A 25,269-nucleotide genomic window follows, 5' to 3' on the forward strand; every position below is an offset into this window, starting at 1 on the left:
GCAGAGACACACAACTCCATACACACGTTCACGTGCAGGCAGGCGCACACAGGCACTCGCAGCAGGACGGGAGTGGGAGCGGCGCCGGGATACAGCGCAGGACGTGACGCCACGGCTCAGGACTGGGAGGAGGGATACCAGGCGATAAGGAAGCGCAGCGGCCTGAAGCGGGTCGGGCTGGGAGCAGCCTATTGTCTGTGGAGCGTTCATCCCTCCCGTCTCTGCTGCGTTATGGGCAGGCGGTAATGGGGCTCGCGTGTGGCTGCTGAGCACTGCTGGGCGCACACGGCGCTGGATACTGTACGGACGGATTCCCAAGGACGGCGGAGCACAGGGATCGCCCTAACCTCGGTGACATTCGCATTCTTTCCTCTTCCCACCGCGTGACGATCCTACAGGGAAGAGCGGGTGTGCAGACATGACGGGCACCCGGGAGGAAGAGCGCCGCAAGCTGGCCGACATCATTAACCACTGGAACGCCAACCGGCTGGACCTGTTCGAGATCAGCCAGCCCACCGAGGTGAGCGCCGTCCCTAGGGAGGCTGCAGAGGGGAATGCGAGTGCACAGGCCGCACCTTAGGGAGCCAGTGGCCAGGGTTTGGTGGAGGCCATGCGCGTCTGCTCTGACAGCTCCTGGACAGGGCCGTCCCCCTCTTGGCTACAGCTGAGCAGGAGTGGGGTGCTCTCTGGTGCCTGGCAGTGGGAGGTGTGGGCAGGGGATGAGCAGGAGTGGGGTGCTCTCTGGTGCCTGGCAGTAGCAGGTGTGGGCAGGGGATGAGCAGGAGTGGGGTGCTCTCTGGTGCCTGGCAGTAGCAGGTGTGGGCAGGGGATGAGCAGGAGTGGGGTGCTCTCTGGTGCCTGGCACTAGCAGGTGTGGGCAGGGGATGAGCAGGAGTGGGGTGCTCTCTGGTGCCTGGCACTAGGAGGTGGGGGCAGGGGATGAGCAGGAGTGGGGTGCTCTCTGGTGCCTGGCACTAGGAGGTGGGGGCAGGGGATGAGCAGGAGTGGGGTGCTCTCTGGTGCCTGGCACTACCAGGTGTGGGCAGGGGATGAGCAGGAATGGCTTGCTCTCTGGTGCCTGGCACTAGCAGGTGTGGGCAGGGGATGAGCAGGAATGGGGTGCTCTCTGGTGCCTGGCACTAGGAGGTGGGGGCAGGGGATGAGCAGGAGTGGGGTGCTCTCTGGTGCCTGGCACTAGGAGGTGGGGGCAGGGGATGAGTAGGAGTGGGGTGCTCTCTGGTGCCTGGCACTAGCAGGTGTGGGCAGGGGATGAGCAGGAATGGGGTGCTCTCTGGTGCCTGGCACTAGCAGGTGTGGGCAGGGGATGAGCAGGAGTGGGGTGCTCTCTGGTGCCTGGCACTAGGAGGTGGGGGCAGGGGATGAGTAGGAGTGGGGTGCTCTCTGGTGCCTGGCACTAAGTGGGGACGGGATAAGCAGGAGTGCTATTCTCGGGCCTGGCACTTGCAGGAGGGCTTCACCATACAGCTGGAATCCTGATTCAGACAAATGGTTGATCTTCAGGTTCCTCGGGGCACAGGTTGGAGAATGCAGCTCATTCACAATACTTCACCACTGAGTGGGAAATGTCTTTGTGCTGAAAAACAAGCTATGCTAGGATGACTTCTGTTAGAACTTGAATTTCCACTGTTAAAATACAGCTCTGGCAAAAATTGAGACCACCACATCAAAGCCCTTTCATGGGCAGCCCAATCTCCAGACCTGAACTCCATTGAAAACCTCTGGAATGTAATCAAGAGGATGATGGATAGTCACAAGCCATCAAACAAAGACGAACTGCTTAAAGGGCCACTGTCACCCCCTCCAGCCGTTATAAACTAAAAGAGCCACCTTGTGCAGCAGTAATGCTGCAGTCTAACAAGGTGGCTCTTTTAGTTTTTGATTCATTTATTACCTCAATAAAGCGTTTTAAAAATTGGCCACACATACCAGATATTGTACCAGGAGGTGGTCCGAAGCGTCCTGTATGAATCCCCCAACTGCCGTCACTCTTCTCTTCAGGGCCGATGGTACCCGCCCACTTCGCGTTGTTGCTTCTTAAATCCGGCGCCTGCGCTGTGCGTGCCTGCCTGGGGCCTGCGCAGTGTTCTTTGTCAGTCACATCTCAGATGCCGGGTGCCTGACTGCGCCTGTGCGGGCAGTGCGGCCGCCCTGTTACTGAATCCCCGCCCCGCACTGTGTTATTCATTATGCACAGTGCGGGGCTGGCATTCCTGGGCATGCGCACTGCGCTGTTCAGGCGCTCCCCCATCTCGGACGCTCTCCCATCTCTGACGCTCCCCCGCCTTCCCAGGAACCCCAGCCCCGCACTGTGCATAATGAATAACAGTGCGGGGCGGGGTTTCAGTAACAGGGCGCAGTCAGGCACCCGGCATCTGAGATGTGACTGACAAAGAACACTGCGCAGGCCCCAGGCAGGCACGCACAGCGCAGGCGCCGGATTTAAGAAGCAACAACGCGAAGGGGGCGGGTACCATCAGCCCTGAAGAGAAGAGTGACGGCAGTTGGGGGATTCATACAGGACGCTTAGGACCGCCTCCTGGTACAATATCTGGTATGTGTGGCCAATTTTTAAAACGCTTTATTGAGGTAATAAATTAATCAAAAACTAAAAGAGCCACCTTGTTAGACTGCAGCATTACTGCTGCACAAGGTGGCTCTTTTAGTTTATAACGGCTGGGGGGGGTGACAGTGGCCCTTTAAGTTTTTGCACCAGGAGCAGTGTGAAAGACTGATGGAAAGGATGCCAAGACGCATGAAAGCTGTGATTAAAAATCATGGTTATTCCACAAAATATTGATTTCTGAACTCTTCCTGAGTTAAACATTAGTATTGTTGTTTCTAAATGATTATGAACTTGTTTTCTTTGCATTATTTGACGTCTGAAGGCACTGTTGTTTTTTTAATTTTTTTTTATTTTGACCATTTCTCCTTTTCAGAAAAAAAAGGACAACATTTATTGCTTTGAATTTTGGAGACATGTCAGAAGTTTATAGAATAAATGAACAATTTACGTTTTACTCAAAAATATACCTATAAGGAGAAAAATCAGACAAGCTGAACATTTTGCCGTGGTCTTTTAATATTTGCCAGAGCTGTATATTGTCTTAAAGGGGTTGTCTCATGTCTAGCCCTGTTAAAATAAAAATGTTTATACTCCCCTCCGATGCTGGCGCTGCTACAGTGGTATCGGCACTTGCGGTCCCGGGACTCACGTGAGGTTATGTCACATGAGCCTGCCGCCCAGTCAGCCCTCGCGTCACTGTCCCCATCTTCTTGCGTAATGAGGAGCCAAGGCTGCAGCTGCTCTGACTTGCTCTTGATGTTGCCTTTGTCTGCAGTTGGGGGCATTGACACCAGAGCTGATTGGGCGCAGGGTTCATATGACATAACTTCATGTGAGCCCCAGGATTGCAAGTGCCGACTCTGTTGGTGGGTAGAATCTACTGCAGGAAAACTATTGAGCCCAGGAGGAGCAACCCTGGCATTGAGTGGTGCTGGAGATCACGGCGGTCAGCCCAGTGCCCTGACTGTGGTCACTGTCAAGACTCAAGCGAAAACTGCAGCCTCATGGGACGTAGTGTCTTGTGCGGTTCCAGAAGTGCCCTACTGCCGGATTATGGTTGGGGATAAGAGGGATGTCTTGATACAATCCTTAGTGGCCAGCAGCGCTTTTCTGTGGGCCTGAGGTGCCATGGATGCCAATGTCCAGGCTGAAAGGAGAAGTTTTAGTGCTATATTTAGCCTGAATGAGGAGAGCTGCTATACATTGCTGGAAAAGAGCCTGGGTCTTCACACCATGAGGGGCTGTTGGCTGACTGTACTGAATAAGGCCTCTTTCACACTTCTGTTTTTTTACAATCTGTTAAAATGTTGAAAAGACGGATCCTGTGCAGATTGTAAAAATCAGGTGCACTGGGTCCGTTTTTTTTACAGACCCGTTGAGGCAGTTGTTGCCAGAATTGGCTATGTGCCGACGTTGTGTATGCGTCTTCGCCGCATTTTTTCGCTGAGACAATGCATACACAACACAACCCATGTTAAAAATAATAAAAACCATAAAAAATCGTGATATTCTTACCTTTCGGGGCCCTTCGCGATGCTGCCGGTAGGTCCCGTTCCAAGTAATGCCTTGCGGGACAATGACCTGTGATGATGTAGCGGTCTCGCGAGACCGCTACGTCATCACAGGTCATTGTCTCGCAAGGCATCACTGGGAACGGGTCCTGCCGGGAGCATCACGAGCATCGTGAAGGCTGCGGGGGGCACCGGTAGGTAAGAATATCACAATTTTTTATTCTTAGTATTATATCTTTTACTATTGATGCTGCATAGGCAGCATCAATAGTAAAAAAAAAAAAAAAGAGAGAGAATTTCCCTGACTGGAAATTCTTCCTCGCATGCTCAGTTTCAAAAGACGGGACCCGTCGCTGAATTTCTGCTTTTGACGGTCAGCGACGGATCCTGCGCCCATAGGCTTCCATTATAGCCAACGACGGGCAGTGCAGGATCCGTCGCTGGGCGATTTTCCGACGTACAGAAAAAACGTTTCTATGTGCGTTGTCTCCGCCCGACGGACAGCGATTTTACGACGGACCAGTGCACGACGGATGAAACGGAAAGCCATCCGTCACTAATACAAGTCTATGAGAAAAAACAGAATCCAGCAGAAACATTTGCTGGATCTGTATGTTTTTTCACAAAACTACACATTGTGGCAGAAAAAGAAAGACAGAAGTGTGAAAGAGGCCTAACTGTGGAGAGCTGTTATCATAATCATCATCAGCTGCTACAGTAAAAGCTTTTTTTTTTTTTATTATTATTCCCGTTCCACCTGAGGTCTGGACATTGTTTATTAAGACGGGCTGATCCTGCATCCCTTCCACAAGTTTTCCCTTTTTATTTATCAGGGCAAACTTTCAGAGCGAAAAAGGGTTGTTCTAGTGGTGGATAACCCCTTTTTTAAAAAGCTTTTTTTTTTTTCAGTTTCAGAAAACTCTTTTCCCCTGGCGCAGTTTAAAAAACAACCTGTGATTTACTCTGTTCTAAATCCATCCAGAGTATCCTCCACTTCTTCTTAAAGGGAACCTGTCACCCCCAAAATCGAAGGTGAGCTAAGCCCACCGGCATCAGGGGCTTACCTACAGCATTCTGGAATACGGCGCAGGCGCACTTTGTCTGTCTTGTTGAGGGCAGAGCAAAGTACTGCAGTGCACAGGTACTGGGAAAGGTCAGAGAGGCCCACGCCTGCGCACTGCAGTACTTTGCTCTGCCCTCAACAGGGCAGACAAAGTGCGCCTGCGCAGGAGCCGCAGCGTGAAGACCAGAAGAGGACGTCATCGTAAGAAGATGGGAGGCCCCGGACCGACACCCTTCGGATCGGACCGCCCGCCCAGGTGAGTATAATCTAACCTCTTTTTCTCATCCTTCAGGTTACATCGGGGGCTTATCTACAGCATTCTGGAATGCAGTAGATAAGCCCCTGATGCTGGTGGGCTTGGCTCACCTTCGATTTTGGGGGTGACAGGTTCCCTTTAAGTCTATTATTCACCAATCGCTGTGTCACGAACCCACTTCTCAACACGTGACTAGGGGTTGCGCCTGCAAGGGTTAATTTATCTCCTCTCACTCCATCCAGCATTCTACCTCTGTCCTACGCTGTAATGGGAGCATAAATCGCACCCTGCTTCATATATGCTGATTCCCTTAAATACTACTACTGTCTGCCAATCGGCAGGATCACACACTCTAGGGTTGTGTTCTTTTAGAGTATACAAGGTTCAAACTTATTTAAGTTTTTAGCTTTAATAGAAAAGGTACAGTGCTTACAATAAAAGGGCATAAAATCTGGGAATAAGAACTGAAATACAAATATGCGAACAGTTATGAAATAAAAAGGAGAAACTTACAGAAATACCATATCTAAACTTTGCAGTCTGGTATTCTGTTCCCTGAGGGGGGATATGAAATGGATCATATAAGCTCGGCTGCCCTCAATCTGTGAACAATTTTTTATTTTTTTTTGTAGGGCCCAAGTTATAGGCTCAGCCTAGAGATCAGATTTCTAGACCAGCCTCTCGTGTTAATATTCTAATTCCTGGTTTGTGACTGGACCATGGCTACTTTCCAATGAATACATTATTTCTTCTAAATGCTCTTTGTCATGACCTTTCTTTCTCATACTAACTAGAAATTGTCAGGCTGCAACTAGGTTCCATTTGGTGTCTCCCTTCAAAGTCATCAGAGGTGTGAAATGGTTCCAATTCTGTGTGTTCTCAGGAAGGCACCCTGGGGTCTGAGACCCTGCTACCAGGAAATCTACCTTTGCTCAAGATAACATAGGTTATGACTAGTGATGAGCGAGTGTACTCGTTGCTCGGGTTTTCCTGAGAGCCCTCGGGTGATCTCCGAGTATTTGTAACTGCTCAGAGATTTAGTTTTCCTTGCCTCAGCTGCATGATTTAAGGCTGATAGACAGCTTAAATACATGTTGGAATTCCCTAGCAACCAGGCAACCCCCCCCCCCCCCTGTACTCAGGCTGGCTAGCAGCCGTAAATCATGCAGCTGCGTCAACAAAAACTAAATCACCGAGCAGTTACAAATACTTGGAGACCACCCGAGCGTGCTCAGGAAAACCCGAGCAGGGAGTAAACTCGCTCATCACTAGTTATGACCTTTGTGAAGAGCTGCAGCCTAAGAACAGATGCTAATTTACTGCCAGTCATACATCGCCTACAAATACATATTTTCACTACACACTGAGCTCCATGGCTTCGAGTGGTGCCTGCCATCTACTCGGGCAGGGTTTTCGATTCACTGGTTGCAGATTAGACACTGGGAGTAGTGGAGGCTGGTGGTGTCAGCAGGGAGGACAGGAGGGCTTCTCTCTCCTCCCTGTTCTCTGTGCACAGGCTGGGATGTTGGTTACACTGCTGTGAGCGTGCTTTCCACCGCGCAGTGACAGCTGTCCTGGACGTGGCCTGTGATCACAGTGCTAATGAAACTTGGTTTTCAGACAGGTACTTTTAGAATTTAGACCAACACTGGTATGATTAAAGGGGGAAGTAGGAGGCTGATTTATCGCTCCTCATTAGTTATGAGTGAGTGTGCTCGTTACTTGAGTTTTCCAAGCATTCTTGGGTGTTCCCTGAGTATCTTGAGCGTGCTCGTAGATTGTTTGTGACGTGTCCCCACAGCTGCATGATTTGCGTCTGTTAGACAACCTGAACACGTGCAGGGATTGACTGTTTTGTTAGGGAATCCCTGCATGTATTCAGGTTGTCTAGCAGCTGCGAAGACTCAAACATAATCTACGAGCACGCCCAAGATACTCTGAGAACACCCGAGCATGCTTGGAAAACTCGAGTAACGAGGACACTGGTTCATCACTAGTAAGTGCTATAGCTTGCTGCATAAGCAGGGACTGATCAAATTCGCTCATCTCTAGTTAACGGTTGAGGCAGCTACAGTATAGGAGATGGGGTCAGACCCTGACCGCAGTCTCGCATAGCCTTGGGTTGCCGTATTTGTGAAGCGTGTAAGTGTCACTCAGACACTTGGATACCGTCAAATAAAAATAGTAGCCCCCCCATGGCTTTAGAAAAAAAAAAAGAAAGGTTTTAAACAGTGAATGTTGCTTTTTAAAAACTGGTTATATAATTACGGTAATAAAAATAAAAATGCCTTCAAAGGGGTTATCCACGCTTCAGGAATGCTGTTGGTTCTATATTAAATAAATACATGCAATTAATTTATTTTATACGTTCTCTCCATATTATTTTTTCGGATGATTTATGCTGCACATTAGAGCTATTTATTATGGGTGTGCAGTAGTTGGCGATCCCTGTAGGATTCCTGCATTACCAGTAACTTTCCCTAAATGTTTACAAAGTTAGTTTAATTTGTATTAAGTATCTGTTAGATTGACTGTAAAAAGTGTAAAGATATTTAATTGGTCAACATCATACAAGTTAATATCACCTTTGGCAAAATAGTTTGTTTGCATTTTTCCTCTTCCTTTTTAATGTATTGTTGATTCATAAGGGGTGTTGAAGTTTCGGAGGTGTGTAAATGCCGCACTTTCCGTATGACTTGTTCTGTGAGCAGCTGATTAGTCAGTGGAGAGGGTGTATGAGCGCCTTGTTTTCATGCCATAAGAGGAACATGTCATTCCGACAAGCCTTTAATTATTAGTTCAGGATTTTATGAATGTGAGATGAGCTTTCTCTCCATAAGAATGTTGTGTGTGCGTCTCCAGAGCGTGGTTTACACTGGACAAAGTTTCTTTTTTTTTTTTTTTTTTATGGCAAGAGGATGCACCCAGCTATAAGGATAAATACTGTACCAATCTAAAGTTTAGACACTTGTTCATACAATGGTTTTTATTGGATGTGCACATTGTAGATTCGACCTGAAGGCAGCAGAATCCTGAAGAAAATCATGAAGTAAAGAAACACGTGATCAATCTACGCTGTCTGATTCCTTGAAGTGCCCCCCTTTAGGTTGGGGCTACATGGTGACATGTCTGTGCTTGTGAAGCCCACTATGTGTTGCTGCAACATAGCGCAATACAAGTGAATGAGGTTTGATTGCCACCCCCTGAGGAGGTTCTCTAATTGTAACAAGGGTGTTTCAAAACCAAACTGCGACATTTTGTGACTTGATTGTTGAAGTATTCTCGGGCTCCCATTCTCCTGTATTGCACTGCAATGTAGCCGTGTCGCATCACTTTGGCTGCCCAACAGCCTTTGCGGCCAGAGTTGCAGTATACACTAGTGCAATTCTGACAACAATACACACCTGTGGCATTCTCGGCTGCGTTCATCTGGTAGGCACCTGCACTGGTGTTCTCAGAAGGGCAGAGCACTTGTTGGCTCCTTAGTCACTGTGCCGTCATACTCATCCCAAAATGTCTCACCTGGGAGGAGGTGAGGTGGTGGTGGAAGCTATGCCATCTAATGCAGCACACCATCCTTCTTCTTGGATACATAGCCACTACATACTTTGGAGATGTGTTTTAGGTCATTTTCCTATTACAAATGATGGTCACGCTGAAGGCCAGATGGGATGTCATTTTGTTGCAGAATGGTGTAATAATCATGATGGATTTAAGAGTGCCTTGAATTTGGAATGAAACATCCCCATCCTTGCTCCATGTAGGCACCACACCTGTAGAAACCACTCGCTCCCCTTTTCTGCTTATCACAAAAACATTGTGGACGGTATATAAAAAAAATTTCTCACACTTTGACTTCTCAGACCACAGTACAGATTTTCACTGGTCTGATGTCCAGCCTAAACAAATCTGTTTCTTGCTTCCTCAGCAGTGACTTTTTTTTATTTTTGCATCAATTCGACAATAAAGGTCCTCTGTTTGAAGTCGCCTCTGGACAGTTGATGTTGAGATGTCTACTTGGGGTGTGTGCGCGCATCACTTGAGGGTGGTCATTTGAGGTGCTGTCAACAACTGCGATAGACGTCATTCTTTCTCTTCCTTTCCTAGAGCGGTCCTCATAAGACCCAATTTTATCATAGTGACTGATTTTTATGTCTGCATTTGAGGGATGCCTTAGGCTGCCGTCACACTATCAGTATTTGGTCAGTATTTTACATCAGTATTTGTAAGCCAAAACCAGGAGTGGAACAATTAGAGGAAAAGTATAATAGAAACATATGCACCACTTCTGCATTTATCACCCACTCCTGATTTTGGCTTACAAATACTGATGTAAAATACTGACCAAATACTGCTAGTGTGACGGCAGCCTTAGCGGTTCCAACAATTTTCTGGATTGACAGACCTTCAGGTCTTAACCCTTTATTAACCGGGCCAATTTTTTCTAATCTGACCAGTGTTACTTTAACCACTTAACCCCCTATTTTTTTTTTCTTTTTTAATCTTTCCATCAATATGGATGTGTGAGTGCTTGTTTTTTGCAGGACAAGTTATAATTTTGAACAACCCCATTGGTTTTATCATGTCGTGTACTAGAAAATGGGGGAAAAAATTCCAAGTGCGTTGAAATTGCAAATTAAGTGCAAGCTCACACTTGTTTTTTTGTTTGACTTATTTACCATGTTCACTAAATGCTATAACTGACCTGCCATTATAATTCTCCAGGTCATTACGAGTTCAGAGACACCAAACATGTGTAGGTTCTTTTTTATCTAAGTGGTGAAAACAATTCCAAACTTTGTTAAAAAATTTAAAAAAGACAAAAATGCACAAAGGCCCAAGGCCTGCAAACACATTGATTTGATACTCTTCAATATACAGTATACCCCTAAATGGCCCTACCTTACCCTTTTAAACCCTTCCTGCCAGCGGAGGTTGGCACCCTAGCTTGTATGCAAAATGGCGCCCCTGCTCACCGACGGCTAACTCTAGATGCACCCTAATATTCCCTGTATAGGTATGGAGTGCAGCCAGTCATGAACAAATAACCCAAAAAACAGGAAAATAGTGCCGTGGTGTATATCGAAGAGTATCAAATCAATGTGTTTGCAGGCCTTGGGCCTTTGTGCATTTTTTTTTTTATATGATTCAATAAAAATTAAATTCAATTTAGGTATTAGTATATGTTAGTCTGGTGAAATATAATACCATTGCATCTTGTTTATAATTTACAAATTTTGTTAAAAAATAATAATAAAAAAAGGCGCCATTTTCCAATACATGTAGCGTCTCCATTTTTCGTGATCTCGGGTTGGGTGAGGGCTTATTTTTTGTGTGCCGAGCTGACGTTTTTAATTATGCCATTTTGGTGCAGCTACTGTATGATCTTTTGATCGCCCATTATTGCATTTTAATGCAATGTCGCGGCTACCAAAAAAAAAGTTATTCTGACTTTTTGACTTTCGCGATGAAGTTAATCCTTTTTATTTATTGATCGAGCGATACTGAACTGACCGATACAAAATATTTCAATTTATTATTTTATTTTGAATGGGCCGAAAGGGGGGTGATTTGAACTTAATATAAAAAATATATATTTTTCATATTTTTAATTTTTTATTTTATTTTTTTTTTTACTTTTGGCATGCTTCAATAGTCTCCATAGAAGACTAGAAGCTGCCACAACCCGATCGGCTCTGCTACATAGAGGCGATGATCAGTTTGCCTCTATATAGCAGAACATTGGGTGGCACTCGCAGCAAGCCGGCACTGACAACCTCAGGTTGTCATGCCAACACACCGGTGACCCGCGATCACGTGACGGGGGTCACCAGTGTGCGTATTTCCGGCGCGATTGCGGCAAGCGCAATTTAAATGCTACTGTCAGTTTGACAGCAGCATTTAACTGGCTGCAATTCCACCTGCGGCTATTGTGGGCACATGTCAGATGTTCGAAACAGCTGACCTGTCCCCGGAAAGATGTGGGCTCTCCGCCAGAGCCCATATCCTAGGGAGGGAGTCTGACATCGGGCGTAATAGTACTAGCCAGGGGTTTAAAGGGAACCTGTCAGCAGGATTGTGCACAGTAACCCACAGACAGTGTCAGGTCGGCGTCATGCTGAATAAAATGATACCTGGTTTGATGAAATCCGTCTTATGGTTGTTGTTTTGCTTATTTAATTGAGCGAGGGGAAGAAAAAAAGTCAGTTTGAAAATGGTGCCCGTGCAGTTCCAGCTGTGTATAGAGATCCAATAGCTGCTATTGCGCAGGCCTCGGCACCACCATCTTGCTTGAGAAGAAAACAAAAAATGTCCTCCAAGATGGCGGCATTTTTTTTTTCTCCAGCAAGATGGCACCACCGACACCTGCGCAATAGCAGCTATTGGATCTCTATACACAGCTGGAACTGCACGGGCGCCATTTTCAAACTGACTTTTTTTTTATATTTCCGTGCTCAATTAAGCAAAGGGGATTAAGCGCACAGTAACAATGCAATTATGCTGCAGCACAGGTGCCATGGCCAGCACATGCCTTCAGAAGGTTTTTTTTTTCTTCAGTATGTGCTGGTATTCATCATGCAAACTAGGGGGCAGGTCAGTGAGGTGTCAGTGACCTGTCAGCTGTCTGCATTATGAATATACACTGCTCAAAAAATAAAGGGAACACTTAAACAGAATATAACTCCAAGTAAATCAAACGTCTGTGAAATCAAACTGTCCATTTAGGAAGCAACACCGTTTAACAATCAATTTCACATGCTGTTGTGCAAATGGAATAGACAACAGATGGAAATTATTGGCAATTATCAAGACAAGCTCAATAAAGGAGTGGTTCTGCAGGTGGGGACCGCAGACCACATCTCCGTACGAATGCTTTCTGGCTGATATTTTGGTCACTTTTGAATGTTGGTTGTGCTTTCACACTCGTGTTGGCATGAGACGGACTCTACAACCCACACAAGTGGCTCAGGTAATGCAGCTCATCCAGGATGGCACATCAATGCGAGCTGTGGCAAGAAAGTTTGCTGTGTCTGTCAGCGTAGTGTCCAGAGGCTGGAGGCGCTACCATGAGACAGGCCAGTACACCAGGAGATGTGGAGGGGGTCGTAGGGGGGTAACACCCAGCAGCAGGACCGCTACCTCCGCCTTTGTGCAAGGAGGAACAGGAGGAGCACTGCCAGAGCCCTGCAAAATGACTTCCAGCAAGCTACAAATGTGCACGTGTCTGCACAAGCGGTTAGAAACCGACTCCATGAGGATGGTCTGAGTGCCCGACGTCCACAGATGGGGGTTGTGCTCACAGCCCAAAACCGTGGAGAACGCTTGGCATTTGCCATGGAACACCAGGATTGGCAAATTCGCCACTGGTGTCCTGTGCTTTTCACAGATGAAGGCAGGTTCACACTGAGCACATGTGACAGTCTGGAGACGCCGTGGAGAACGAACTGCTTCCTGCAACATCCTTCAGCATGACCAGGTGGCAGTGGGTCAGTAATGGTGTGGGGTGGCATTTCTTTGGAGGGCCGCACAGAAGTAGCCTGACTGCCATTAGGTACCAAGATGAGATCCTCAGACCCCTTGTGAGACCATATGCTGGTGCGATTGGCCCTGGGTTCCTCCTAATGCAGGACAATGCCAGACCTCATGTGGCAGCAGTGTGTCAGCAGTTCCTGCAAGATGAAGGCATTGAAGCTATGGACTGGCCTGCCCGTTCACCAGACCTGAATCCGATTGAACACCTCTGGAACATCATGTCTCGCACCATCCACCAACGCCATGTTGCACTACAGACTGTCCAGGAGTTGGCGGATGCTTTAGTCCAGGTCTGGGAGGAGATCCCACAGGAGACCATCCGCCGCCTCATCAGGAGCATGCCCAGTCATTGTAGGGAGATCATACAGGCACCTGGAGGCCACACACTGCTGAGCATCATTTCCTTGTCTTGCGTAATTTCCACGGAAGTGGGATCAGCCTGTAACTTAATTTTACAGTTTGATTTTGAACATCATTCCAACTCCAGACCTCCGTGGGATATTAGTTGTGATTTACTTTCATTTTTAGGTTTTATTATTCTCACCACATTCCACTATGTAATGAATAAAGATTTACAACTGGAATATTTCATTCAGTGATATCTAGGATGTGGGATTTTAGTGTTCCCTTTATTTTTTTGAGCAGAGCATCACATACACAAACAACGCCCCGGGACATGAAAATCTCATTAACACAAAACTGAAAATAAATATTTACAAACAACCATAAAACGGATTTCATCATCCAAGGTATCATTTTATTCAGTATAATGGCACCGACCTGACACTGTGTGTATGTTACTATACACAATCCTGCTGACGGGTTCCCTTTAAGTGGTAATAACTGTGGAATGCTTCAACAGATCTCATTGATTGAGATTTGTTTTTTTCCTGACACACTGTATTTTGTTAATGGTAAATTTGTCAATATTTTCTGCGTTTATTCATAAAAATATCAGAAGTTTGTCAAAAAATTCTAAAAATAGCAATTCTCAAACTTTATCCAAATAGTCATGCCTTCAGCTCATCTGCATTGTTGGGTCTGGTGTCTCTTATCATCTTCTTAGCAATACCCCATAGATTCTCTATGGGGTTAAGGTCAGACGAGTTTGCTGGCCAATCAAGCACAGTGATACTGTTGTTTTTATTGTAATGATGGGTTTTCACTAAAACATATTTTCTGCCATCTGACGTACTGTTCTGTCAATGTGATCTGGGCCCTAATTCACATGGACGAAATAGTACGTCACATGCGATCAGCCGCGCTCACGGGGGCAGCGTGGCCGATCGCGGCCGGGTGTCTGCTGATTATCACAGCTGACACCCGGTACGAAGTGCCAGGAGCGGTCACGGACTGCTTCCGGCACTTTAACCCCCCAAAACACTGCGATCAAACAAGATCGCAGCATTCTGGTGGCATAGAGAAACATTGAGCAGGGAGGGGGCTCCCTGCGTGCTTCCCTGAGACCCTCGGAACAACACGATGTGATCGCGTTGTTCTGAGTGTCTCCTCCCTGCAGGCCCCCGGATCCAAGATGGCCTCGGGGTCCTTCTGGGTCCTGCAGGGAGGCGGCTTCTCAGTGCCTACTGAGAGCAGGCGCTGGGAAGCCTCCTACACTGCACAGCACTGTTGGATAAGCGATCTGACAGGCAAAGTGTCAGATCAGCGATCTGACTTTGTCCCAGGGTGGGACATCACTGTATAATGTAAAAAAGTTACAAAAAAAATTACTGTATAAAAACATTTAAAAAAATATTGTTCCAATAAATAAATTTCTTCATGTAAATAAAAAACAAAAGTACACATATTTAGTATCGCCGCGTCCGTAACGACCCGACCTATAAAACTGTCCAACTAGTTAACCCCTTCAGTGAACACCGTAAAACGAGGCAAAAACCAATGCTTTATCATACCGCTGAAGAAAAAGTGGAATAACACGCGATAAAAAAGATGGATCTAAATAAACATGGTACCGCTGAAAACGTCCTCTTGTCCTGCAAAAAATGAGCTGCCATATAGTGTCATCAGCGAAAAAATAAAGAAGTTATATCTCTCAGAAAAAAGCGATGCAAAACAATTATTTTTTTATATAAGTTTTTATTGTATAAAAATGGCAAAACACAAAAAAATGATATAAATGAGGTATCGCTGTAATCGTACTGACCCGAAGAATAAAACTGCTTTATCAATTTTACCACACGTGGAACGGTATAAACGCACCCCAAAAGAAATTCATGAATTGCTGGTTTTTGTTCATTCTGCCTCACAAAAATCGTAATAAAAGGCGATCAAAAAATGTCATGTGCCCGAAAATGCTACCAATAAAAACGTCAACTCGTCCGGCAAAAAACAAGACCTCACATGACTGTGTGGGCCAAAATATTGAAAAATTATAGCTCTCAAAATGTGGTGATAAACTATTTTTTTGCAATAAAAAGCGTCTTTTAGCGTGTGACAGCTGCCAAACATAAAAACCCACTATAAATAGTAAATCAAACCCCCCGTTATGACTCCCTTAGTTAGGAAAAAATAATAAAAAAAAAAAAAAGTATCTATTTCCATTTTCCCATTAGGGTTGGGGCTAAAGTTGGGGTTTGGGGGGTGTCAGTGTTATGATTAGGGTTAGGGATGCGGTTATGGTTAGGATTTAGGGGTGTGTTGGGGTTAGGGTTGGAGTTAGAATTGGGGGGGTTTCCACTGTTCAGGCACATCAGGGGGTCTGCAAACTCGATATGGCATCCGATCTCAATTCCAGCTAATTCTGCATTGAAAAAGTAAAACGGTGGTGCTTCTCTTCTGAGCTCTGCTGTGCGCCCAAACAGTGGTTTGCTCCCACATATGGGGTATCAGTATACATTGGACAACAACTTTTGCGGTCCAATTTCTCTTGTACCTTTGGGAAAATTAAAGGGAACCTGTCACCCCGTTTTTTCGGTATGAGATAAAAATACTGTTAAATAGGGCCTGAGCTGTGCATTGCAATAGTGTAGTTTGTGGACCCCGATTCCCCACCTATGCTGCCGAAATACGTTACCAAAGTAGTCGTTTTCGCCTGTCAATCAGGCTGGTCAGGTCAAAAGGGCGTGGTGTCTTCCCCCAGATTTTGCGTAGTTTTCCGTTGGTGGCGTAGTGGTGTGCGCATGCCCAAGGTCCGGAATCCTCTGCCAGGGGATTTAAAAGAGCGTGCTGTTCGTTATTTCATTGGTGATCGGTGGGCGCGGCCATCTTCCTTTGGCCGTGCGTGCGCAGAAGCGGCGCTCTGCTGGCCGCGGCTTCAGGAAAATGGCCGCCGCGATATCCATCTGCGCACGCGCGGCATCCCGCGGCCATTTTCCTGAAGCCGCGGCCAGCAGAGCGCCGCGGCCAGCAGTGCGCCGCTTCTGCGCACGCGCGGCCAAAGGAAGATGGCCGCGCCCACCGATCACCAATGAAATAACGAACAGCGCGCTCTTTTAAATACCCTGGCAGAGGATTCCGGACCTTGGGCATGCGCACACCACTACGCCACCAACGGAAAACTGCGCAAAATCTGGGGGAAGACACCACGCCCTTTTGACCTGACCAGCCTGATTGACAGGCGAAAACGACTACTTTGGTAACGTATTTCGGCAGCATAGGTGGGGAATCGGGGTCCACAAACTACACTATTGTAATGCTCAGCTCAGGCCCTATTTAACAGTATTTTTATCTCATACCGAAAAAACGGGGTGACAGGTTCCCTTTAAAAATTTGGGGGCTAAAAAATGATTTATTTTCATGGCTCTGCATTATAAACTTCTGTGAAACACTTGGGGGGTTCAGAGTTCTCAAAACAGATCTAGATAAGTTCCTTGGGGGGTCTAGTTTCCAAAATTGCGTCACTTGTGGTGGGTTTCTACTGTGTAGGTACATCAGGGGCTCTGCAAACGCAACATGACGCCCGCAGACCATTCCATCAAAGTCTGCATTCCAAAATGGCGCTCCTTCCCTTCCGAGCCAAGACATGTGCCCAAACGGTGGTTCCTTCCCACATATGGGGTATCAGCGAATTCAGGACAAATTGCACAATAACTTTTAGGGTCTATTTTCTCCTGTTACCCTTGGGGAAAAAAAAAAAAAAAAAAAAATTGGATCTGAAGTAATTTTTTTGTGAAAAAGTTAAATGTTCATTTTTTTTTTTTAAACATTCCAAAAATTCCTGTGAAGCACCTGAAGGGTTAATAAACGTCTTGAATGTGGTTTTGAGCACCTTGAGGGGTGCAGTTTTTAGAATGGTGTCACACTTGGGTATTTTCTATCATATAGACCCCTGAAAGTGACTTCAAATGTGATGTCATTAAAAATGCAAAAAAATGGTTTTGTAAATTTTTTGAGAAATCGCTGGTCAACTTTTATCCCTTATAAGTCCCTAACAAAAAAAAATGTTGGTTCCAAAATTGTGCTGATGTAAAGTAGACATGTGGGAAATGTTAAGTCACACAAAATACTTAAGAAGTATCTGTGTGATTTAAGGGCATGAAAATTCAAAGTTGTAAAATTGCGACATTTTCAAAATTTTCGCCAAATTTCCATTTTTTTTTCACAAATGAACGCAAGTCATATCAAATAAATTTTACCACTATCATGAAGTACAATATGTCACGAAAAAAAAATGTCAGAATCATCGGGATCCATGGAAGCTTTCTAGAGTTATAAACTAATAAAGGGACAGTGGTCAGAATTGTATAAATTGGCCTGGTCATTAACCACCCTTGGGGGTAAAAGGGTTAACAAAAATAATTTTGTTTTTGCATTGGAGACCTGTAACTTTTTTTTTTTTTTTTTGCAGTATGTCTTGGGGTTCGTCCCCACAGTCATCTGCAGAGCTTTGGATGCATCTGGAAGTTGATATCATTCACTAACCATTCCCATTTTATTTAGGTGTATCCATATAAATGTCCCACCCTGTACTGTAACATCTGGATGCTGCGCAAGTACGCAACGTCCAACATGCAGCGTTTACTGACACTGTGCACCTACCCTTAGCGTTTTCATTTGTAGGGTTTTTTTTTTTTTCATTTTTCAGTCTATTTATTTTCACGCATATTGTGTTTAGTGTCAAAACTAGTTCTTGTTTGTAATTATTTATTTATTTTTTAACTGCCCCACTGTGGAACATAAAGTACAAAGTGTTTAGTGCTCACAGACACGGCCGCGGTGAGGAGGGCTGAAGCCCGACCACCACTGAGCAACGCACAGAAGTGAAGACAGGCCAAGAAGTATTTGAAGACAGATTCCCCCTCCCCAAAAGGTTTTATGGACTGGTGAAATGAGTGACTCTTGACAGACCAGATGGGCGTGGGTCCATGGTTAAATCCAAAAAAGGCACAGACCCTCATTTCTATGTGGAGGTAGGGTACTGCTAAGGGCTGCTATTATTAACCCCTTCATGTCAAATTGCGGATATATCCGACATTGGACGCCTCCCCCTGTTTGGTGTGGGCTCTGGCGATGAGCCCACACCTTTTCTGACACATGACAGCTGATCTGATCATCTGTCATGTGCCTCTAACAGCCACGGGTGGAATTACGATCAACCCGTGGCTGATAACCTGTTAAATGTCGCTGTCAAACTCTGACAGCGGCATTTAACATGCACATGCAGGAAGTGCGTCATTAACACCGCCCATCGGCGCCCGTGTCACATGACCGCGGGTCACTGATGGGTTGGCATGACAACCTGGGGTCTTCAGGAGACACCTGTGGTTGTCATAGCCAGATAGCTATGAGCGTGGCTCAGGGGTCGGCGCTCATCGTAAGTGAGTATATCTGCTTCATAGAACAGGGCTGCAGCTTCTAGTTTCCATTGAAGACTATTGAAGCAAGTCAAAAAGTGGAAAAAAAAAGTTTTTAAAAACAGTAAAAAATTATAAAAGTTCAAATCACCCCATTCAAAATAAAACCATACACAAAAAAAAAAATCAAATCTTACACATATTTATTGCCACTTTCAGAATCGCCCGGTCTGTCAAAATATGAAGAATTAATCCGATCGGTAAATAGCATAGCGAAAAAAAGAAAACAAAACTATCAGAATTACATTTTTTTGGTCACTGCAACAAAATGCAATAACGGGCGATTAAAAGATCGTATCTACATCAAAATGGTTTTAATAAAAACATCAGATCGGCGCTCAAAAAATAAGCCTTCACCAAGCCCCAGATCCCCAATAATGGACACGCTGCGGGTCTCGGAAAATGGCGTATTTTTTTAAAAACTTTTTTTCACCAATTATATAAAAAAGAACCTAGACATGTTTGGTGTCTATGAACTCGTAATGCCCTGGAGAATCATAATGCCAGGTCAGTTTTAGCATTTAGTGAACATGGCAAAAATGTTTTCCAGTACATGATATGGTAAAATCAATGGCACCAATCAAAAGCACAACTCGTCCCGTGACAAACAAGACTGTACATGGCCATATTGACAGAAAAATAAAAAAAGTTATGGATGTTTGATGAAGGGGAGCAAAAATGGAAATGCAAAAGTGGAAATACCGCTGGTCCTTAAAGGGTTAAAGAGTTTGTCCACTATATTGTATAATGCACCCATTGATTTAAACCTTTTAAATAAGTCTTTAAAAAAAACCAAACCCTTCTGTTGCCATCTGTGCCTGTGAGCGGCGCTATCACTGCTCTTGTCCGCATCACGTGACCCCGGCTTCAGCCACCGCTGATGTCACGTCAGCTTACGGACTTCCTTGATTCACCCAGTCGAGACCCAGTGGCACATACCCGCCTGGTCTGTGGGCGTCATGTCACCGCATGTCACAGCCAAGTATGCAGCGTGCACTTTCCCTTCTCTGCTTTCATTGACCGCAAGTGCACACTGAATACTGGGCTGTGACATGCTGTGAAACGCCCCCACAGACCAGTCAGTCCGGAGGGGTGCGTGTGACAGTCACGCTTGGGTGAATCAAGGAAGTCTGGAAGTGGACGTTACATCAGCGGTGGCTGCAGCCGGGGTCACGTCTTGCGGACAAGCGAGCAGTGATGGCGCCCTTACAGGCATATAGGGAAACAGAAGGCATTTCCAGAAAGACTTACTTAAGAGGCTTAAAGGGAACCTGTCACCCCGTTTTTTGAAGATGAGCTAAAAATATCGTTAAATAGGGTCAGAGCTGGGCGTTACATTAGTGTCTTTGTGTGCCTTTATAACCTACCTAAGCTGCCGAAATACCTTTGTAAAGTCGCCGTTTTCTGCTGTCACTCACGCTGGTCTGATCATATGGTCGTGGTGACAGCGCTGTTTCTCCCCCAGATCAGGCTCATCATTACGTTGGTGGCGTAGTGGTGTGCGCATGTCCAAAGCGAAGATCCACTGCCCAGGAGATTCAAAACAGCGCGGTCTTCACTATTCGCCGTTTACCGGTGGGCGCGGCCATCTTTCCTGTGGCCGCGCGTGCGCAGATGGAGCGCTCTGCTGCCCGGGGCTTCAGGAAAATGGCCGCGGGAGCGCAGATGGAGATCGCGGCGGCCATTTTCCTGAAGCCCCGGGCAGCAGAGCGCTCCATCTGCGCACGCGCGGCCACAGGAAAGATGGCCGCGCCCACCGGTAAACGGCGAATAGCGAAGACCGCGCTGTTTTGAATCTCCTGGGCAGTGGATCTTCGCTTTGGACATGCGCACACCACTACGCCACCAACGTAATGATGAGCAGGTTTCTGGGGGAGAAACAGCGCTGTCACCACGCCCATATGACCAGACCAGCGTGAGTGACAGCAGAAAACGGCGACTTTACAAAGGTATTTCGGCAGCTTAGGTAGGTTATAAAGGCACACAAAGACACTAATGTAACGCCCAGCTCTGCCCCTATTTAACGGTATTTTTAGCTCATCTTCAAAAAACGGGGTGACAGGTGCCCTTTAAATCGATGAGCGCATAATACAATGTAGTGGACAACCTCTTTAACCCCTTCCTGACATCTGACGTACTATCCCGTCGAGGTGGGGTGGGCCCGTATGACCACCGACGGGATAGTACGTCATCACCGATCAGCGGCGCTCACGGGGGGAGCGCGGACGATCGCGGCCGGGTGTCAGCTGCATATCGCAGCTGACATCCGGCACTATGTGCCAGGAGCGGTCACGGACCGCCCCCGGCACATTAACCCCCGGCACACCGCGATCAAACATGATCGCGGTGTACCGGCGGTATAGGGAAGCATCGCGCAGGGAGGGGGCTCCCTGCGGGCTTCCCTGAGACCCCCGGAGCAACGCGATGTGATCGCGTTGCTCCGAGGGTCTCCTACCTCCCTCCTCGCCGCAGGTCCCGGATCCAAGATGGCCGCGGCATCCGGGTCCTGCAGGGAGGGAGGTGGCTTACCGAGTCTGCTCAGAGCAGACACTTGGTAAGCCTGCAGCCCTGCACAGCAGATCGCAGATCTGGCAGAGTGCTGTGCACACTGCCAGATCAATGATCTGTGATGTCCCCCCCTGGGACAAAGTAAAAAAGTTAAAAAAAAATTCCCCACATGTGTAAAAAAAAAATAAATAAAAAAATATCCTAAATAAAGAAAAAAAAGAAAATAATATTCCCATAAATACATTTCTTTTGCTAAATAAAATAAAAAAAACAATAAAAGTACACATATTTAGTATCGCCGCGTCCGTAACGACCCAACCTATAAAACTGCCCCACTAGTTAACCCCTTCAGTAAACACCGTAAGAAAAAAAAAAAGAGGCAAAAAACAATGCTTTACTATCATACCGCCGAACATAAAGTGGAATAACACGCGATCAAAAAGACTGATATAAATAACCATGGTACCGCTGAAAACGTCATCTTGTCCCGCAAAAAAGAGCCGCCATACAGCATCATCAGCAAAATAAAAAAGTTATAGTCCTGAGAATAAAGCGATACCAAAATAATTATTTTTTCTATAAAATAGTTTTTATCGTATAAAAGCGCCAAAACATAAAAAAAATGATATAAATGAGATATCGCTGTAATCGTACTGACCCGACGAATAAAACTGCTTTATCAATTTTACCAAACGCGGAACGGTATAAACGCCTCCCCCAAAAGAAATTCATGAATAGCTGGTTTTTGATCACTCTGCCTCACAAAAATTGGAATAAAAAGCGATCAAAAAATGTCACGTGTCCGAAAATGTTACCAATAAAAACGTCAACTCGTCCCACAAAAAACAAGATCTCACATGACTCTGTGGACTCAAATATGGAAAAATTACAGCTCTCAAAATGTGGTAACGCAAAAAACATTTTTTGCAATGAAAAGCGTCTTTCAGTGTGTGACGGCTGCCAATCATAAAAATCCGCTAAAAAACCCCTCTATAAAAGTAAATCAAACCCCCCTTCATCACCCCCTTAGTTAGGGAAAAATTAAAAAATTAAAAAATGTATTTATTTCCATTTTCCCATTAGGGTTAGGGTTAGGACTAGAGTTAGGGCTAGGGTTAGAGCTAGGGTTAGGGCTAGGGTTAGGGTTAGGGCAAGGGTTAGGGTTGGGGCTAGGGTTGGGGCTAGGGTTAGGGCTAGGGTTAGGGCTAGGGTTAGGGCTAGGGTTGGGGCTAGGGTTGGGCTAGGGTTAGGGTTAGGGCTAGGGTTGGGGCTAGGGTTAGGGCTAGGGTTAGGGCTAGTGTTAGGGCTAGTGTTAGGGCTAGTGTTAGGGCTAGTGATACGGCTAGGGTTATTGCTCGGGTTAGGGCTAGGGTTGGGGCTAGGGTTGGGGCTACAGTTAGGGTTGGGGCTAAAGATAGGGTTAGGGTTTGGATTACATTTACGGTTGGGAATAGGGTTGGGTGTGTCTGGGTTAGAGGAGTGGTTAGGGTTACTGTTGGGATTAGGGTAAGGGGTGTGTTTGGATTAGGGTTTCAGTTATAATTGGGGGGTTTCCACTGTTTAGGCACATCATTGGCTCTCCAAACGGGACATGGCATCCGATCTGAATTCCAGCCAATTCTGCGTTGAAAAAGGAAAACAGTGCTCCTTCCCTTCAGAGCTCTCCCGTGTGCCCAAACAGGGGTTTACCCCAACATATGGGGTATCAGCGTACTCAGGACAAATTGGACATCATCTTTTGGGGTCCAAGTTCTCCTGCTACCCTTGGGAAAATACAAAACTGGGGGCCAAAAAATAAGTTTTGTGGGAAAAAAAGGATTTTTTATTTTCACGGCTCTGCGTTGTAAACTGTAGTGAAACACTTGGGGGTTCAAAGTTCTCACAACACATCTAGATAAGTTCCTTGGGGGGACTAGTTTCCGATATGGGGTCACTTGTGGGGGGTTTGTACTGTTTGGGTACATCAGGGGCTCTGCAAATGCAACGTGACGCCTGCAGACCAATCCATTTAAGTCTGCATTCCAAATGGCGCTCCTTCCCTTCCGAGCTCTGTCATGCGCCCAAACAGTGGTTCCCCCCCACATATGGGGTATCAGCGTACTCAGGACAAACTGGACAACAACTTTTGGGGTCCAATTTATCCTGGAAAATTGCGAAATTTTCAAAATTTTCGCCAAATATTCGTTTTTTTCACAAATAAACGCAAGTTATATCGAAGAAATTTTACCACTATCATGAAGTACAATTTGTCAGGAGAAAACAATGTCTGAATCGCCAAGATCCGTTGAAGCGTTCCAGAGTTATAACCTCATAAAGGGACAGTGGTCAGAATTGTAAAAATTGGCCCGGTCATTAACGTGCAAACCACCCTTGGGGGTGAAGGGGTTAAAGATGAGCTGGTTGGACCTTGTCAGGTTGACGATGGACTCAAAAACAACACCCAAACCTACGGCCAGTTTTTAGTGCCAGTGGTACAGGAAAAAATCTTCATCTTTGAAGAAAACAATGAATTTTATTTTGGACAATGTCCCATCACAGGCACCAAAGTACTCCACTGCTGGGATAGCCAGTAAAGGCCTTAAAGATGAAATAATGGCATGTTCTGCTTCCTCACCTGACCTAAACCCTATTGAGAACTTGTGGTCCATTCTTAATCGTGAAATTTACAGTGAAGGAATACAGTACACCTCCCTGTTTGGTAAAAACCTGACAGACTCCATGGATAGAAGGTTTATTACTATTATTGAAAAGAAGGGTGCTTATGTTGGTCACAGATACTTTTTTTTTTTTTTAAGAAATGTCAAATGTACTCTTGTACATTATGAGCTTTTGGTTATTACACAATGTTCCAAATTATTATGCAAATTGGATTTGTGTCATAAAGATTTAATTGTTTTATTTTTCAAATAAACTCGTAGATGGTATTGTATCTCAGGGCTCAATGGTTCGCTGAAATCAAATTTTAACCCCTTTCTGACCTCGGACGAGATACTATGTCTGAGATCAGATCCCCTGCTTTGATGCAGGCTTCGGCGGTGAGCCCGCATCAAAGCCGGGACATGTCAGTTGTTTTGAACAGCTGACGTGCCTGCAATAGCGACTGTTGGAATCGCGATCCACCTGTGATCGGGGGTCAGCGATGCTTCGGCTTAACAACCAGAGGTCTCCTTGAGACCTCTATGGTTGTTGATGCTGGATTGCTATGAGTGCCACCCTGTGGTCGGCGCTCACAGCAAGCCTGTAATTCGGCTACATAGGAGTGATCTGAGCTTCGCTCCTATGTAGCAGAGGTGATCGGGTTGTGCCAGCTTCTAGCCTACTATCGAGGCTATTGAAGCATGGCAAAAGTAAAAAAAAAAAAAAAGTTTTAAACTTTTATTTTTAATTTTTTTTTTTTCATATTTATTTTAAATCGCTCCATTCAAAATAAAACAATAAAAATAAAATCAAACCTATACATATTTGGTATTGCCATGTTCAGAATCGCCCGATCTATCAATAAAGAAAAATTAACCTGATCGGCGTAGCGAGTAAAAAATTCAAAATGCCAGAATTACGTTTTTTTGGGTCTCCACAACATTGCATTAGGGTATGTCTCCACGGTACGGATGGGGGCCGGTATCGCCGCAGCGGCGAAGCCGCTCGGCTCTAAGCCCCGCCCCCTTGATGGGACGCGATCATGCCGGATGTGTTAACTCTTCACATCCGGGATGATCGCTCTCTCCCATAGGGCCCTGTGATATGCCTTGCGGGGACGCTGCGTCCCCGCAAGGTGTACGGACATGCTGCGATCTGAGAAGACGCGCAGCATGTCCGTAGTCGCAGGGCCGCCGCGTGCGGGTTTCCACGCATAGTGGAGACGGGATTTCATAAAATCCCCTCCACTATGCAGGAACATCTGGACGCTGCTTGTTTGACGCTGCAGCGCTGCGCAGCGTCAAACAAGCAGCGTTTCCTGAACGTGGAAACATACCCTTGGGGTATGTCTCCACGGTACGGAT

At 46.0% G+C, this 25,269-nt stretch overlaps 1 protein-coding gene across 28 annotated transcripts in view; it reads left to right on the forward strand.

Moving 5' to 3' along the window:
* The window catches only part of AFDN (afadin, adherens junction formation factor), a 359,169-nt gene continuing 333,900 nt past the window's right edge, over nt 1–25,269 (forward strand). For 14 of the 28 annotated variants that reach the window (XM_077283193.1, XM_077283195.1, XM_077283199.1 and 11 more), the window contains exon 1: nt 1–520. In XM_077283193.1, coding sequence (XP_077139308.1) covers nt 419–520 — 102 coding nt within the window. In that variant the 5' untranslated portion in view covers nt 1–418. The remainder of the gene's footprint in view (nt 521–25,269) is intronic. The other 14 variants (XM_077283200.1, XM_077283201.1, XM_077283204.1 and 11 more) reach the window with 2 other exon arrangements.

The sequence above is a fragment of the Ranitomeya variabilis genome, chromosome 2, assembly GCF_051348905.1.
Source record: "Ranitomeya variabilis isolate aRanVar5 chromosome 2, aRanVar5.hap1, whole genome shotgun sequence".
Taxonomy (NCBI): domain Eukaryota; kingdom Metazoa; phylum Chordata; class Amphibia; order Anura; family Dendrobatidae; genus Ranitomeya; species Ranitomeya variabilis.